At 35.9% G+C, this 12,713-nt stretch overlaps 1 protein-coding gene across 1 annotated transcript in view; it reads right to left on the bottom strand.

The window, feature by feature from the left end:
* The window catches only part of Stag1 (stromal antigen 1), a 346,634-nt gene that overhangs the window by 257,432 nt on the left and 76,489 nt on the right, over positions 1 to 12,713 (bottom strand). Inside the window, exon 3 of the mRNA XM_036192569.1 lies at positions 9,505 to 9,607. Coding sequence (XP_036048462.1) covers positions 9,505 to 9,607 — 103 coding nt within the window. The remainder of the gene's footprint in view (positions 1 to 9,504; positions 9,608 to 12,713) is intronic.

The raw sequence follows: 12,713 nt of genomic DNA, 5'->3' as shown, positions 1-12,713 counted from the left end.
TGAAAAACAAAGGAAAGATACCCAACTTCAACCTCTGGACTTTCAACCTCTGGACTTCACATTCATTCACTCTCCACCCCACCCCCACAACTCTACAAATGTATCTGCATACTGACCAAGTACACACACCAAACACAAAAGCACAACATATCATGCACACACAAAATTTTTTAAGTAAAAATAATCAGGTAAAAATTCAAGAAAGCAATCCTAACTTTGACTAACACAAGTGCATTTGCCGCTCTGGAGGAGGTGAGACTTGAGAAATGGAGCTGATAAATGAGGCAGACTAAAGTCTCATGCAATAAGCTAACTTTATTCAGAGCATCAGACAGTTTATACTGAGGGTATTAAGAAGAGTCACATGAATACAGTGTACAATTGCAAGGACAAGCCACATGTAATAAAAAAAAAAATTATTATTATTCCAAAGAGACAATATGAATAACAACAACTGAAGTAAGATAACTCCTCCTCCCCCCCCCCCCCCCCCCGCAAGTAAACTAACTCTTATCTGCTACACCTGGGAGAAGTGTAAAAATACATTCCAAGAACAATTCTGTGTTCTGAAGAATCTTGTCTTCCCCCTGCCTTGGAAATTTCTCACAATCACTCAGAATTTTCCTCACAGGACTCCATCCTTGGACCATATTCTAACACACAGAGTATGGACCCAGCAGCCTGTAGAAATTTCTCCCAAATTGACCATACATTAGGACACAAAGAATGACTCAACATATACAAAAATTGAAATCATGTCAAAAATTTTATCTTACTACAAGGGAATAAAGCTGGATATCAAGAGCAATAGAAACTACAGGAAGTCACAAACTCACTAGAACTAAACAAGATGCTACTGAATGACAATGGGGTCAAGGATAAAGTCCAGAAAAAAATTTAAAGGTTCTAGAACAGAAAAAAATGAAAACACAAAACACTAAAAACTTTGGGACAGGATGAAGGCAATCCTATTAAAAACAATTTTGAGAGATCTCAAATAAACGGGAGATGATCAAAATAAGGTCTGAAATAAATAAAAGAGAAACAAAAAATACAAAGAATCAATTAACAAAGACTTTGTTCACTGAAAAGATTAAGTAGAATAACAAATCTTTAACCAAAAAAAAGGATCCAAATTAGTTAAATTAGATTAAAAGGGAGACATTACAATTGACATTGAGAAAATTCATAGAATCCTAAGTACACATTTTTTAAATCTATATTCCAGAAAACTAGAAAATCCAAAAGAAATGGTGAATCTCTTAGCAAAGCTAAATCAAGATGAAATAAACACTTTAAATACATCCATAACATTAAGGGAAATAAAAACTGCAATGAAAAATTTTCCAACTTAAAAAAGCCAGAGTTGCCGGGCAGTGGTGGCGCATGCCTTTAATCCCAGCACTTGGAAGGCAGAGGCAGGCAGATCTCTGTGAGTTTGAGGTCAGCCTGGTCTACACAGCGAGTTTCAGGACTGCCAAGGTTACACAGAGAAACTCTGTCTCAAAAGAAAAAAGAAATCCTTACCAGCTATACATCTGACAGAGAGTTAGTATCTACAACATACAAAGAACTAAAAACTTTATCAAGAAAACAAAAACCCATTTTAAAAAGTGTTTACGTGGAGGGCTGGATAGATGCTCAGTGGTTAAGAACAAGTACTGTTCTTATGGAAGACAGTTCAATTCCCAACATCCACACTATTTAGTCTATAACTCCAGCTCCAGGGAATTCAACACGTTTGCCCTCTGTAGGCACCCACAGTCATGTGCATACACACACATGCATAATAAAAAATAAATTTTTAGAAAGTGGGAAAAGGGACCAAACATGAATTCTCAAAAGATGAAATATAATTAACAGAGAAACATTTAAAAATATATGTGTTCAGCATCTCTACCTATCAGGTTAAAATGCAAATTAAACTTATCTTGAGATTTTTATCTTACCCCAATGAGAATTGCTAAGAACCAAAATACAATTACTGGCAAAAAAAAGTGAAGAAAGAGAAACATTTATTCATTGATGGTCATAATGATAACTGGCACAGCCCATAGAAATTGGTATGAAGGTTCCTCAAAACGCTAAATAGATCTACATCATGATTCAACTATACCACTGTTAGGCATATAACCGAAGGACTCTATATCCTACTATAAAGATAACTGCTCACCATGTTTATTGATGCTTCTATTCACAATAGCTGGAAACAGAAACAGCCATCAGCTGATGTGTGAATAATGAAAAAAAGGTACATTTAAACAGTGGAATATTATTCAGCTGTTAAGAAAAATGAAATTATAGATGAAACTGAAAATTACCATTCTGAGTAAGGTGATTCTAACCTGCTGTGGATATCGCTCTGTGTAAATAAAGTTCTGACTGGCCAGTGGCCAGGCAGGAAGTATAGGCAGGACAAGAGAGAAGAGAATTCTGGGAAGTAGAAGGTTGGGGAGAGACCCCGCCAGCCGCCGCCATGAAAAGCAACATGTAAAGACACTGGTAAGCCACAAGCCATGTGGCAAAGTATAGACTAACAGAAATGGGTTAATTTAAGAGAGAAGAAGTAGATAACAAGAAGCCTACCACGGCCATACAGTTTCTAAACAATGTAAGTTTCTGTGTGCTTTCTTGGTTGGGTCTGAGCGACTGTGGGTCTGGTGGGTAAGAGAGATTTGTCCTGACTGGGCCAGGCAGGAAAACTCTAACTACACTAACCCAGAAAGATAAATGTTTATTTTCTCCCATTTTTGGATGTTTGCCAAAAATTTTCAGATAATTTATGTTACAACTGGAATACTCATAGAGGTCAGGAAATTAGTAGAGGCTAGGTGGGGCTAGGCATGTGCTCAAGGAAGGGAGATGGACCAAAGTGGAATAAAAAGCATTAAAGAGGGATAATGGTACAGGAGGGGTTTAAAAGAGAGGGAGAAGAAGGGCAGAGTAGATAACAGAAGACAGGAGGGATAACTAACACTAAAAATACATTGAAATTTTCATATGGAAACCTCTTACTGTAGAAGGTAGTAACCTATAATAAGGTAATAACACCCCTACTATAGGCACCATAGGATAACAAATAAAAAGATCAGTGCTAGGAATGGGTTATCCTTTGGAGCTGTTGGCAAGTACATCCCCACAGACCCCTAAACATTACAGGCTACTGTCAATGTTCTTGATTATTGACAAGAACTTGACAATGATACTACTGAAGAATACACTTCACTCCTAGAACATGGAGAAATCAAGCTGTTATTGACCTAGCTAGAAGTTTCAATCCCTACTGGCTAGCTTTCACAGTGCTGCAAAGTGCAGTAGTGTATATATATACACTACTGGAAGAGAAAAGAAATCACCAGTCTTACCAAGCCCCTTCACCCAAGGCTCAAAGACCATGGCAGACGATGGAGCAGAAGATTGTAGAAACTATACATGGTAGACGACTGCAAGGAAACAGTATTTTTTAGACATAGCAGGAAGTTGCATGTATGAATTTACAGCAGTTGAGACAGCATGAACAAAACCTGCAGAGAATTAAGCACACCACACACAAAAATCTAGAATGGAAGTAGGCATGAAGTCCAGTCCCTAGCTAAGGAGCTACTGGTAGTTGACAGTTGCTGTGAGAGGAAAAGATAGTTTTCTTCAAGGATACATCCCCTGGTAAATACACCACCCTCCAATGACGGCTACACATTCAAGAGAATATATGCATTATAAACTATATCTATTTTATTTTTATTTTTTACAGACACAAAGTTGGGTGAGTAGGGAATTGAGGATGGTTATGGGAGGAGTTGGGGGAAAGGTGAATATGATCAAAATATACTATATGAGATTTTCAAAAAACTAGTAAAAATGAGAGGAGAAAATGAATACTATTTCATTCACATAATATCTAAAAACAAACAACATATAATTAAAAGATCTCTACAACAAATATTATAAAACACTGATAAATGAAAGTAAATAGATCCCATGTTCAAGAACTGAATACTGCAAAAATGTTTCCAGTAACCAACATAACTTAGATTCAAATCAATCCTTATCAAAATACCAATGATATTTTTCACAGAAATAGAATAATCCTAAAAATTGAATGTTACCAGAAAAGACTCCAAATAGCAAGTGTAAACCTGAGCAAAAAGAACAAGTAGAAACATCAAAATCTAACTTCAAACACACACACTGCAAAACTGTATAATCAAAGGGCACATTACTGGCCAAAAATCAGTGACATAGGACAAAAGAGCAAATCAAGAACCCAGAAATAATCAGTTTTTGAAAAATAAATTCTTCAGAATATACATCAGAGAAAAGAGAGTCAAAAGTTAGATAGATGTATGTGTAGAAAGATGAAACTGTATCTCTCACCAGTTACAAAAATCTGGATTAACAGACTTAAATGTACATCCAAAAACTATTAACCTAGTAGAAAAAAAAAAAAATAGGAAAGACCTTGCAATAATAAGGATAAAGACTTCTGAGGAAAGATCTCAAAACCACATGTAACAAAACTACAAGAGACAAATGGGATCATATCAAGCTAAAATGCTTCTATACAGCAAAAGGAAACAATAGAGAGCAAAAAAAGACCTCTCATCAAATGGGGGAAAAATTGCTAACTAGTTGTGGGATTGATATAATTATATAAGAAATTCAAAATGATCCAACCTAAAAAGAAACATAGGATAGAAATATTTTTAAAGGAGGATATCAATAAACAATAGGTAAATGAAAATATAGTATGACTGATCAATAGGGAAATGCAAATCAAAACCATAAAAAGATGCCATCTCACTCCAATGAGGACATCTGTTACTAAGAAGATAAAACAAAACAAAACAACCAATGCTAGTGAAGATAGAGACTGGGGAATTCTCATCCACTACTGAAGGAATGTAAATCAGAACAGCCATTATCAAGTCAGTATAGAAGGCTCTTACAAAATTAAACTAGAAATGCTATATGGCCCAGCAATCTCATTGCTAGACATATATTCCAAGAAAAATAAATCAGTACATTCAAAACACATCTACAACATTCCTATGTTTATTACTTGTAATAAGTCAAGATATGCAATCACCTTAGGCATCTACTAACAAGAAAATGTGGTATGTATACCACATGAAAAGAACAGAACCCTGCCGTTTATGGAATTTACATTTCCAAGTAAAGGAAAACCACACACACACACACACACACACACACACACACACACACACCAGCAAATACATATCTATAGAAGCATAGGGTGGAGGGGCATAATACAGAGAAGTTAATTAACAAGCAATAAATTACTATTAGAAAGATTCAAGTCTAGTGTTCTAACACAGTAGGATGGCTATGGTTAACAATGCTGTGGGATGTTCTGTATAACAAATGTGTTGCTCTGATTGGTTAAAATAAATAAAGTGCTGACTGGCCAGTAGCCAGGCGGGAAGGATGAAGTAGGCGGGTCAAATAAGAGGAGAAGGCTGGGAGCAAGAAGGCTGAGGGGAGATACTGCCAGCCGCGGCCATGACAAGATGTAAGGTACAGGTGAGCCACAAGCCACATGGCAAAATATAGATTAATAGAAATGGGCTAAATATAAGAGTAAGAGCTAGACAATGATAGGCATGAGCTAATGGCCAAGCAGTTTAAATAATATAAGTGTCCATATGATTATTTTATATGTGGGTTGTGGGACCATGGGGGCTTGATGGCACCTGGAGAGAAGCTCTCCAACTACAGATTAATTTATAATTAAAATAGAATTTTGAAAATGTGTTATGTCTAATATGAATAGATATACTAATGATTTTGATTTAATCACTCCATATTGTGTATATTCATCAAACACACTCTGGGGCTCAGTGGAAAATCTTCTTGCCAGAAAGGTGTGAGAACCAGAATCTGATCCTCAGAACCCATGTAATAGTAAGTAGGTGGCTGTCTTTAATTCCAACCCCAGAAAGCTGAGATAACAAACTGACTAGTGTAAGTGTGTGTGTGTGTGTGTGTGTGTGTGTGTGTGTGTAGTATACACACACACACACACAAGCTCTAGGTTCAAGTGAAAGACTAGGCCTCAATGAATATGGTGAAAAATTCTCGATGTGAATTTCGAGCATACATGTACCACACAGATACACATGTACAAACAAGCACCAATATACAAATAAACAGGTTCATTCACACAATGTACACAAATTACACCCACATACAAAAAAAGTATCACATTTTATCCCATAAACATGTAAGTTTATTATATACCAAATAATGTTTTCAAAAAGAAGTAAAATGGGCTGGCAAAAAGTCTCAGCAGGTAAAACAAAACAAAACAAAACAAACAAACAAACCTTTCTTTTAAGCCTGACCTCCGAATTTCATTCCTGGAACTCAGACAGTAGAAGGAGAGAACTGACTAGTGTAAGTTGACCTGTGACCTCTACAGACAGGCTTATACACGTACATAAAAGAATACAACCATGTGTGTGCACACACACCCCTACACACAACAAATTTAAAAAATTAAACAACAAAAACCACCAGAAATAATAGAAATGCAATGAATAAAATAGTTTTTAAAAAGTGTATCAAACAAAATTTGAGACCACTCAAAACAGAGATGGTTAACAGAAAATGTCTTATCATTCTTGAAAATAAGTTTTCTTTGATATAATTCAAATATAATTCAAACAACCACAGAATAAATCTGAATTATTTACCTATGTGATTGGATAGCAGCGGTTCCATAAAAACTCCAGTCATACATGGCATGACAAAAGAATTAATCATTTAGATATACAAAACGTTTAAATTACAAAAAGCATACTGCCGAGGCTTAGCTGTATACGCACCAAAATTAAAATAATACTGCACGTTAAATATCTTGAATGAAAATGATACAAGCACTCTTTAATCTGAAATTTTTTCATTGGAGAACAAATTTCCATGAATCCTAGGGAAGCAAGGCAACCTGCTGTATTCTCAAAATACTCACAGGGGAGCCTGCATGAGAAACTGAAACAATCTCACCCTAATTACAAGATTCTTTCACTCTTTTCAAAATGTTTGTAAAAGGAAAGATATAGGAACAAACACTTCTTCAAATGAATAAGAATTAGAAAGATTACAGTGCATGTCTTTCTCCACAATTTTTGCCCGTTAAATAAAGGTCATACAGTTACAAAGTATACAGCAAGTGGAAACAAGGCCACAGTCAAATGAAAGACACCTTCTCCCATGTTTTGTTATAAGGTCGGCCCTAAAATAATAATTCTGATAAAAGAGATATAACAACTACATTCAAAAAGTCACGTCCACTAACTCACTATGAAAGACCTACCTATCTTCCTATATATACAACAAGTGATTAAACACTGTGATGTTTTGAATAAAGAATGGCCCTCATGGGCTCAATATATTGGAATGCTTAGTCATCACAGAATGGCACTAGAGAAGGATTAAGAGGTATAGCCTTGTTGGAGTAGGTCTAGCCTTACTGGAAGAAGGGTTTGAGTTTTCAAAGGTCTAGACAATATGCCCAGTGGTCTCTCTTCTCTGGCTGCCTGGAAATCAGAATGTAGAATTATCAGCTATGTCTCTAGCACCATGTCTGCCTATGTGCCACTATACTTCCCATCATAATGATAATGGAGCAAACTTCTAAACTGTAAGCCAGCCACAATTAAATATTTCTTTCATATGAGTTGCCTTGGTCATGGTCTCTTCACAGCAACAGAACACTGACTGAGACAAACATCATAACCAGAAATTATAATGGGTGGATTCTATTTGCATTATGAGTATACACAACATAGTTATTTTTTAAATTTATACCAGCTATGAAATGATTATAAACTGTAAAATTACTTGAGGATAATATTATCTTAAGAGTGATGATACTAAGTGAGGGAGACTCCTTATGTGTTTGCTTTTGTAATTATATTTTATATTTTTGTTTTCACTTATTACAAGCTGTAAGTTGATTCCTAAGGCTGGTCATAAAAACTCTTAATTTTTCCTCACTTTCCTCTCTTGGATCTAGCCAATAAAGAAAAAATTTAAAAGTATATTACCCATCTTGCCCAAAAGAATCTCCTAATATCCTCCTCTTAACACAGAAAGTTCTTGCTCCATATGCTGGAGAGAGGAATGGCATACAAAGTAAGGACAAGAAGAATGCTAGCTAATGCGTACAAGTCTTGCTGAGTTTCCCCATTCGATCTAAAGACACTATATATGTGAGGGTGTTTCCACAATATGCCAAAAGAACAGGGTTCAAAGGGATTCCATATGGCTGAATAGAATGAAGTTCCTAGAGGATGACACAAATTAACCCTTCTCCCATACTTTGCGCCCCTTCTACTTCTCTCTTTAGTGGCAATGCTGATAACAGACTGTGAAAAGAGTTTCCCTAAATTCTGTGAGGTATTCAACTAAATTTATCAAATCCAAGGGGTAGGTTGTGAGAACCTCATACATGTAGTTGGTCAAAGGCATGGGGAAACCAAACAGGGGGGACTTGAGAATGACATTGGAGAGCAGGTGGGGAGTGGGAGATAAAAATATTGGAGACTGAGAACTAAACATTAACATTGGACACCATCACAAAAGTAAAGCACCTTACACAACACCTAGATGGTAATTAATGCTACACAGTGATAATTAATGCTACACAGTGATGGCTTGTTTTTGGTGGGGAGAAAGCCTCATCACACCTTTTGATAATAAAAAAATGTTTTCTATGATGATCTTGAAATGAGAAGATAGGACAGTTGGTTTGAATACAAAGACACACCAACTGAAATGGTTATAGAAGGAATAATGTCCAGATTGATCTTAAAAAATATCATAGATGAAGAAAAAACGGTAGAGAAACAAGACTAGCCATACTGGATAATTTTTGAAACTCAGTAATGGAAATATGGGGAAAGCTTATTCTACAATGTCTTCTATAAAGAAAGCTAGGATTTTTCATGAGATCTTTCATAAGAAGAAAAGCATTAGTACAATAGCAAATCAGATCATATATGAATGAGAACAGTAAATCTTAACATCTTGATATATTGTTACTATCTTTCAAAGTTTATTATGTTTAAATAGTAACTGAAACTCATAGAATTTATAAAGATACCCCTCAAAGTAAGTCACCTTGAACTCTTCTAAACTTTCAACTAATGAATCATTAAGACTGTTTATTAAAACGTGCCTCAAGCTTTAAAATATTTCTATTAAAATTCACATTTAGGAGCTACCAAAAAAAAAAAAAATAGTTGTGTGAGCAAAGCAGTATGCCTTAGCTGAACTTTATTCAACATTTCCTCTGTGCTTTCAAGTATAGATAACAAAGGTGGACAAATTTTCCTTCTCTGACACTGCTAAGCCAAAGCAAAGCTCCCATGAATCTCTGTTGTGTCAATGGAATAAAAACCAGAAAATATTAACAGCATAATATTAAAAATGACAAACAACTCCTATCAAGCAACGAAGCACAAAGACAAATATAATACATACTGGAGGCCGGCCAGGACGACCCCTTTTTCGTTTTCCTTTGACCTCTGTTTCTTCAAGTTCGCTGCCAGCATCAGAATGGGCAGTAGTTTCATTAGTTGAATCCCTAGAAAATGCCAGATTATTGTAGTGAACAAATTAATAAAATAAATACAGTGCAGTTCAGTTCAACTATTTCCCTTACCTAGGATCACTGACAGCAGCAGTTAATATTTCTATTTTCATAAACTTCAGTAAACCAAAACACATACAAACTCCTTTATCTACTGTCACATAGCATCGAATAAAATTTATCCCTAAAATAAAAGGAATAAATTGATGTGGAAATGACAGCTGCTCTATAAAATATAAAATATGCAAGACTAATTCTTCAGGATTAAAAAATGGCTTGAGAGGAATTTATAAAATCATGGAGGGCAGTACACTAGTAAATGCTTATCATTTGACTCTTTAAAAGAATAGCATCACTCTGGAGGCAGAGCCAGGTGGATCTCTGTGAGTTCAAGGCCAGCCTGGTCTACAAAGTGAGTTCCAGGAAAGGCACAAAACTACACACAGAAACGCTTTCTTGAAACCGCCACCCCCCCCAAATAGCATCACCCCTCACCATCATCACGGGAGTGGTGGTTCCACCCCTTGCCTGAGGAGGATGGACACAGTGACCTTGACTAACCAACTCAGCTACTATCTAGGCACACATTTAGGGCTTCGAGTTGGTCCACCCCAAAATCTACCCCATCTATGAGAACATGAAGGGACTAGTCCTGTGAAACCATAGCCATGAACTGAGGCAACAGCAAGATATCCAAGAGGAGTTTTGATGAGGGTCCAATATTGATGGTGTACCTGAAGCCAAAGGCCTGGAACCATACCAACAACTCATTACACAGTGAACATTTGCAAATAAAGCTGTGTGGGCACAAGAGTACACTGCATGATATATAGCAGCTCCCATTGCCACTAAGACAAATGAAAAGGTGACGGAGAGGTGGCAAAGACAGGGGAGTGAAGTGGATTTTTGTTTGTTTTGTTTTTTGGTTGTTGTTTTGTTTTAAATAATATTTTTGTTTGTGCTTTTAATTTTGCTTTGAGGGGGGCACTACAAGGGTGAAGTACAGATAGGGTGGGCCTGGGAGGTGAGTGAGATTGGAGGGCATGATATGAAATTCCCAAAGAATCTATAAAAATTATGTTTAAAAAAGGGGGGGAAAAAAAAGCATCTGAAGCTGGGTGGTGGTGGCACATGCCTTTAATCCCAGCACTCAGGAGGCAGAGTAAGGCAGATCTCGGAGTTTGAGGACTTCCTGGTCTACAGAGCAAGTTCCAAGACAGCCAGAGCAATGTTGAGAAACCCTTGGGGGAAGGGAGGGCAATCCCTGAAAGACCCATAGCACAAAAATGACGAATAATAATTAAAAATACAATTCTCTTCATTGTTAATTCCATGCAGCCAATTTAAGGTCACAAAATAACTAGTTTTGTCAAACTCTATTAGTGTTCTTTTTAATGAATAAGATTAGAGCAATGAAAGAGACACCTGTTAGAACTTTGCTCAGTAGTCAATGCTCTGAGTGACTTCTTTGCTGAATCAGGTAATAGTTTTCACTACTGGAAGAGTATTTCCAACTTTGAAAGCTATAGAAACTGACTACCCAAAAAACCTTAAGTTTAATCCACATTAGTAACAATTTATCATTCTCTTAAATGTACAATTAACAAACGAAATCATAACATGTAGCATTTGCTAGTTTTTAAGGTATATTCTCCCTATAACCAATCTCAAACTATCAACATGCAATCACTAGAAAGTGATAAACAGCACACCATTAAAAAAAACTATTTCCAAATAAAGGTAAAAATAACAACCTCAAGGTAACAACAATAAATGTTTAAATTGCAAAATAGTGCATTTTGAATATTCTATCTTAATGTTATTTATTTCATTTACTTTATACACACACACACACACACACACACACACACACACACACGTATGTTCACCCCACAATACTCATGTCTGTGAATACCTGTATTTAACCTCTAGAGTCATCAGTCCTGACACTGACTTACTTCATTTAAGTTTAAATAATTTAACTTTCTATAAAGGCTGTATTGTACTAAACTGGCTTACAGAATTCATATATATTCTAGGCTCTGATTCTGATTAAACAACACAGCACCAAATTCTATCTCAACAACACTTTTAAAATTCTAAAGGAAATTGAAAATAAATTAACAAGAAGGATGTACATCCAATAGTAAGTCCAACTCACAAACTTCTCAATTGGTTTCATTAATACTCTTCTTAGTCTTGGTTTCCTCTTTGTATTGATTCCTTCCTTAAAGTTCAATTCTTAATGTGTGTTATTCTGCCATTTTTATGGCATTACATTCCTTTGGAGATCTTATACATAATGTGCAGCTTCTATATAAATAATTTTAATGCCTTAACAGAACACTTGACCACATTGCAGATCTTTTTATTCAAGATTATTAACTTGCATGAGTGAAATGCTTCATTACAATGCTCTAAGTGCTTTAAAATACTCCTTTAAAAGCCACCTCAAATTCACTAAATGCTGCGACTCAAATGAAGCCTAATGAGACTTTCTTCTAGATCTTTTTCTACAGAAATAGTCAACTTATTTTCAATTAGTGCACATTAAAATTAATATAAAATTTAGTATCTCCAGGATTATCCTATTATTCAGATTCATAAAATTTTATTACTCCATTGTACCTCCTACAAACATGAATTTTTCAGTATAATAGTCTCTTACCACAAAACAACATGAATGGGGGGGAGGGAGGATCTGGCGGGAGTTGGGGAAAAAAATAAAAATAGTGGTCTCACATTCGTTCCATTATTACCATGATCATTAAAAAGGGGGGAAAAACACCTCACTTTATCTCCCTATCTCTACCCTCTCCCCTGTGCAAGCTATTGTACACAATCCCATGTATACACAAGTCTATACACCACTGTTAGTGACATTCTCACATCACACTGCTCACCACTACTTCCTAATCTCCAAAGGCAATCTGGTATTTGAAATATGCCAGATATATTTCGAATATAAATACTATTGTGAATAATCAGGGGTCAGTAGGCTTTTTCTTAAAAGACACGTAGTAACTTTAAGACTTGTATATCTTCAAGTCTACTACTAGACTCTGGCACATCTAACCAATCTTGCTAGTGTTGGTCTTTC

The sequence above is a fragment of the Onychomys torridus genome, chromosome 7 (assembly GCF_903995425.1).
Source record: "Onychomys torridus chromosome 7, mOncTor1.1, whole genome shotgun sequence".
NCBI classification, from domain to species: Eukaryota; Metazoa; Chordata; class Mammalia; order Rodentia; family Cricetidae; genus Onychomys; species Onychomys torridus.
The sequence above is the reverse complement of the archived record's forward strand: the minus strand, read 5'-3'. Positions and strand labels throughout refer to the sequence as shown.